This window comes from Tamandua tetradactyla, chromosome 7, assembly GCF_023851605.1.
Source record: "Tamandua tetradactyla isolate mTamTet1 chromosome 7, mTamTet1.pri, whole genome shotgun sequence".
NCBI lineage: Eukaryota > Metazoa > Chordata > Mammalia > Pilosa > Myrmecophagidae > Tamandua > Tamandua tetradactyla.
In genome coordinates, this window is record NC_135333.1 from 64,755,187 (window position 1) to 64,761,197 (window position 6,011).

General features: G+C 43.0%; 1 protein-coding gene across 1 annotated transcript in view; it reads right to left on the reverse strand.

Moving 5' to 3' along the window:
- The window catches only part of DDX11 (DEAD/H-box helicase 11), a 52,429-nt gene extending 46,987 nt beyond the window's left edge, over positions 1 to 5,442 (reverse strand). The window contains exons 1-2 of the mRNA XM_077169658.1: positions 5,305 to 5,442; positions 1,914 to 2,061 (exon numbers count right to left, since the gene is read on the reverse strand). Of these exons, the coding sequence (XP_077025773.1) occupies positions 1,914 to 2,057 (144 nt within the window). The 5' untranslated portion in view covers positions 2,058 to 2,061; positions 5,305 to 5,442. The remainder of the gene's footprint in view (positions 1 to 1,913; positions 2,062 to 5,304) is intronic.
- Between the last annotated feature and the right edge of the window lie 569 nt (positions 5,443 to 6,011).

Below are 6,011 nucleotides of genomic sequence, written 5' to 3' on the forward strand. Positions count from 1 at the left end.
ATACACGTAAGGGAATATTATGCAGCTATAAAAAGGAATGAAGTCCTGGTACACACTACAACATGGACGAACCCTAAAGACATCATGTTGAATGAAATAAGCCAGACACAAAAAAGGCAAATATTGTTTGATCTCATTTACATGAAATACTTAGAAGTAGTAAACTTTGTAGACACAGAACATTATAGGTTACCAGGGGCTGAGAGAGGGGTGGTTGGGGCAGGAAGAGGGAGTTAATGCTTAATGGTATTTCTGTTTGAGGTAATGGAAAAGTTAGGGTAATGGATACTGGTGATGGTGATAAGATATTATGAATGAAATTAATTCTAGTGAATTGTACTCTTAAAAGTGATTAAAATGGGGAAATTTGAGTTAAATATTTGTTAGTACAATAAAAAGTTAAAAATAATTTTAAAAAAATTTTAAATCCTATGATTCATGTCATCAGAAAAATAAGAGATCTTGTTTCCATAAAACAAGAACAGGATACTACTGGGAAAAAAAAAAAGGCAGAGGATAAGAACAAGTTCTTGAATACTAAAGACATGATAGCAGAAATAAACTGAATACAAAGACTGGGCAATAGAGTCAAACAAACGTCTAGAAAATACAATTATTTAAAATAAAAACAAACTGGTTTCCTGGTGCCTGTCCATGCAAAAAACAAAAAACAAAGAAACAAAACAATAATCGAGGTGGCGGGGTTGGGGAATGGGGAGGCTCCAGGGAAGGGTATCCCCCAAAATAGCCAATTAGAAGAAAAATGATTATATGATTAACCAGGAGACCCAAAAATCCAGTAAGTGGGAGCACTGGGAAGAAAACACAAGGAAGAATATTATCAAACATAAGAACATTTCTCAAAACTGAAAGCTTTAAGCTCTCATACTGAAAGGCCCATCAAGTGCCCACAAGGAAATAAACATACATCAGGCCCATCAGTATAAAATTTCAGAATACAGGATAAAGAAGATCCGGAAAACTTTGGAGTAGGGTAAGATTAGGTCACAAAGGACTGAAAGACAGCTCTCTAGTGGGCTTCTCAACAGCAGCCACGGAAACACTACATTCCCGATGCACTCTCTGAGTGAGAAGAACTTATTCTCTCCCACTCACTGTATATGAAAGAACAAAACATAATAAGAGGGTATCATGGTCTGCACTCTTATGTCCCAGGAAATTTGTGTGTCATCTCAAAAGAGAGTGACACAGATCCATCAGCAAGTGGAAAAGAAGGAATGAGTCACGTTCTTTCTTCAACACACACATTCGGTCTTCCTCTAGGCCAAATCTGCAATGCTCTGATAAATGACAGGAACAAAGAGATGGGGAAGACAAGGTCCCCATGCTCCAGGAGGCTGCAGCCTAGTGGAGGCCTTTCACATAAACACATACAGTTTCCCATCACACAGTATTTGCGATAAAAGGTAGCAAGCACAGAGCAGCAGACAAGCTAGGAACCATACACTGTAGCCCTACTCATCCTCAACGGTCAACCTCCAATAAATTCCTCCCTCATTTCCAGGAAGGAAAAACTTAGGGGCCCTTAACTGGATCCCTCTTGCTCAGCAGCCTCATTCCTGGAGATTAAAACAAGATATTTAATCTGTGAAGAAAGCAAAATAATTTCTAATATTTTTCAACAGTGTCCAAACGCATAAGAAATTTGGAAAGTTTCAGTGCTATAGGTCATGGTTTTCACCGCCATGCAAATTCTCACTTGCCTTTGGCCTAACTGCTGTCAGACCCTGGGCCTGTATCTAACTATTTAATAGGACAAGTGACTATTAAAAATAAACTACTTTCCCAAGTTAAAACTATAAAATCCCTATAGAGAGAAACATCAAACCAAGTATGTCTGCCTTTAAGTTGTCTCTGAGTACCCTTCTTAGGCCCGGCCAATTCATACTTACAGTGCCGGTTGGACTCTCAAATATCCCAATCTTGCCAGCCTCCAACACCTGGTATAGCTCTGCCATGAAGTCTTTCTGGATGGAATATGGTGTATAGGGAAAAGGGAATTGGATGCCACCAACCTCCTGGGTTTTATTAGCCATGGTCCTGGGGAAAAAAAATAAATCTGGTGGTTCTCTGAGGAGCCATGAAGAACAGCTTGAAATCTAGAGCGGTACCTAAGAGTAATCTCTACACTTGTTATGGAATTTCTCCTGAGGCTGTACAGTTTCTGTGCTGGCAGAGGCCATGTTCTCTCCATCCTCTGCATACCCTCATGAAGTCATAAAAATCATGCAACCCATCTAGGAACATTTATTAAAAATGGTTAGAATCAAATGCTGTCTATCATACCAGCAGACAATATAGGAAAGCCCATAAACAGAAACTCCCCCTGCCATTTCACTATTGCTTGGATACCTTGAGAATGTCTCTACACAAGACTTCGAGATTTCCTCTCAAAGATGCATGCCCCTGAAATCAAGGATATTCCTTGTAATTACTTTTGCAGAATTCTTCTCCCACATCTCTGCAATGCAGCACTGGCCTGCCAAAGACGTTTCACTTTATTTTGTTGTGAAAACTTGGAAGATCATTACACAGGCAGAGAATCACAAGTATACCTTGTAATTTTAGATGATACAAGTCAACAAATACATCCAGATTTTACATATATCTCTATTCATTGTATTCTCCATTTCCATTACAAACCAGGGTCCCCTCCTGATAATTTTACTGGCCTCAAGAAATAAGAGCTTTTCTATCTGGTTCCGGAGTGGATGAGCTCTCTGCAGCAACTAACGCCTGGCTAGAACAGCTTCCCAACTCCTTGCCGCACCAAGACCTCACAAGAGCTCCTCTGCTCAATCATCTTTATTTTTCTCCTTGTCTGAACCTAATTTCTCTGAAATAGCTTTTCTATACTCTTTCTTCCTTTAATCACCATTTGAAGGACCGGATTTCCAATCCTGGCTCCCATACTTCTCCCTCTGGAAGTCACTTTTCTAAGCTACATCCCTGGTGCCTTCCTTCTAAGTACAAGTATCATTAATCTAGCAGCCATTCGGATTTTCACTACTTAGGCCTCAGCAAAACAAGTGACACACAGTGTCACTCCATTTTGGAAAGAAAGACAGTTGCCACAATATTCTTCCAGTTCTAGGAGCAGTTAAAAGGACTGTGGAAATGGAGGGATTACTACAAAGAAGAGTGACCACAAACCTAGGGCAATTTAATACTAACAGAGCTACATAACCAAAAAGTTACTGAAATATTGAGGAAAGGGAAAAACAAAGATGCCTAACAAATTCTGAGCATGTATTATGATCAAACCTTCTACAGGCCTTTATTCTTTTATTATCTTATTTAATTCATACCACACTGTAAGGATACAGCTGCTGGACACTAATACTTACAGAAGTTAAATCACTGTTCATAGCTAATAGAGGAGAACCAGGAATACAAACCCAGTTTCACATGGCTCTGTTTTAATCAAATTCATGTGGTTTCAAGAGACAGCTAGTCTCTTTTCAGGCTTACTGAAAAGATAATAATTGAGAACTTAAACGTTTGGACTATTTGGGACGACCAAAAACAGAAGCTACTGAGAGGGTGGGACTTCTTGCAGACTAGAACTGCAGGGTAGTGCAGATTCCCAGCCAGCTCCAGGAGCCTCACCAACAGAGAAATAAGCTTGGATTTCCATCCTGCTGTTATTACCATGCCAGACCCAGCCACTGCCTTCCTCTGCATACGTGCTTTCCGCGCTCTCAAAAAAACTTCAGTCTGCACATGACCTGTTCAGTCTCCTCTACCTTTTACTTCAGCTCCCACTGAAGAGAAAATTCTTGCCATGTTTCTTTTTCTAAATCCCAAGAGAAAATGTGTTTGTCCTGTCCTTATAAAACAGACCACTAGTCAACCTACAGTCTGTTTTGTCAGGCACCTGCCCGGTTCTAATCATTATGTGCATATAGAATCAAAGACGGCTGCCTCAGAGCCTCACACCTGCTGTTCCTATACCTGGGGAATGAAGTCCTCACGAGTCACTTCCTCAGAGCAGTCTCTCCCATCTGGGCACTCTTTTATGGTCAAACACTCCCCCTCCCACCTCTCATCCCCCCTTAAGTCTCTTTTATCTGATTACCCTGTATTTTATTTTTTCATAACTCTTAGCACTCTCTGAACCTATTATGTACTGTCCTCTCCCCCACTAAAATATAAGCTCCTTTATAAAAGTCATGTTCAGTCACTCTTGCCAAACTCAGAACTAACTGCTTTGGTACCTAGCTGGCATTCAAAAGAAATGCGATAAATAAATGAACAGCCAGCTAAACATACGGGGCTATAAGTTTTCATTCATCAGAGGCGTAAGTAGAGAAGACCCCACGACATGAATAACTAATCCAAGGGCCAGTTCTCTACTGTTTTCATAAAACTTCAAGGCAACCCCCTGTGGTCAGAATTCTTACTGGCTCTATTTTAGATGAGAAACTGACACACAGAAAGTTTAAGTCACTGGCCCAGGGTCATTCAGCAGGTGGTTCAGCCAGATCCCCAAATACCTGAGCTTTTGATTTCCTCACTCTTCCTCCCACCAGGGTAGGAACAGGGTGAGGAAAAAAAGAAGACTTGGTTACCAAACTTTAGAAGGACAACACGAACAATACAGAGCAAAAGTAATTATTACTTCACTTCCTTGCGGGTGGTAATTATGGAGCTCATTATTCCACAGCAGCACAGGCTAAATCTTAAAAGAAGGGTTTAGATACATTCATGAAGAATGGATTAAGCATAATTAAGGACATCTGGTGTAAATTCCTCTGGCTTCTTCCAGCACCTCGCACGGAGGACACTCATGGTCTCCCACACAAGTTCTCCTTAAAATTCCCCCCCCAATGCTAAGGCACACACTGGCATGACCTGTCTCATGTTCATTTGGAATCCCAGCTGTATTCTTGCTTAAATGCCTTAATATACTAAGCCTCAGTTTCCTCATCTGTAAAAGACATATGCGCATACCCCCAGAGTTTCGGTGAAGACTAAAGATAATTTATGAAAAGCTGTATGCACAGGGCCGGGCCAAACAAACTGACGCCCCTGACCTCCTCCAATGCCCCGCTCCCGTTCAGCACAAGATCCCGCCCTCGGGGCCTGTCCTTTCCCCCTCTCGCCTTCCCGCCCATCAATCACATTTGATCCCCACCCCTGCAAGTTCCGGATCGTTTTCCCGCTCCAGACTTGCCCAGCCCCGTGGCGGACAGAAGTTCCAGCACACACGGCACCCCTCATTTGAATTTCCACCAGATTCCACTGGCTCTTGCTCGCTTCACCACGCAGCACCATGCTCACCTTCTTCCCCGCCTTCCCTGCCTGACCAAGGCCAAGCACTAGAAAAGCGAGCGCGAAACGCGGGGAAATTGGAAATCGCGGCTCCGTCCCAGAGGAGCGTGCTGCGTTATCACGCCCCCAGCCGCTGCGCGTGCGCACTACAGGACGAGCGCAAACGCGCAGGGAGCGGCATGGGGCTTTTGGAGCGGCTGTTTTCTTTTGCGCTACTGCGCTTGCGCAGCGGGCTTACAGCCGGGCTTTTCACTGGCGTTCTCAAACGTGCATTTGACGGACTTTCGCTCTTTCGAGCCGGCTGCAGGTCTTCGATTGATTCCGGAAATCCTGCTCCCTCCGCCAGTTGGCGCCAAATTTACTGTGCTGCCAACGGTCGCTGGACTTGAATAATTGGTCGATGTTTATCAAATGCCCAATGTGACGCCCGGAATCAGGAAAACCTGTATTCTGGTCTCGGCTGTTGTCAAGTCATAGTATATCTGGGCCTCAGTAATTTCATCTCTAATACGGATGATACTTATCCTGCCCACTTCAGCAGGGTTGTGCGGAATCTTGTGAGGACGTATGAATGGAATCACTCTGTAGATAGCAAGTTTAGGTGATCATTCATACTTTTGTACCAGGTACGACCCGGCAGGGGATAAAAGACCAGTACGCTGAGGTAGCAGCAGTCCGGAAGCTGTAACTCAAAAAGTATTAGACTCCCTACAAAT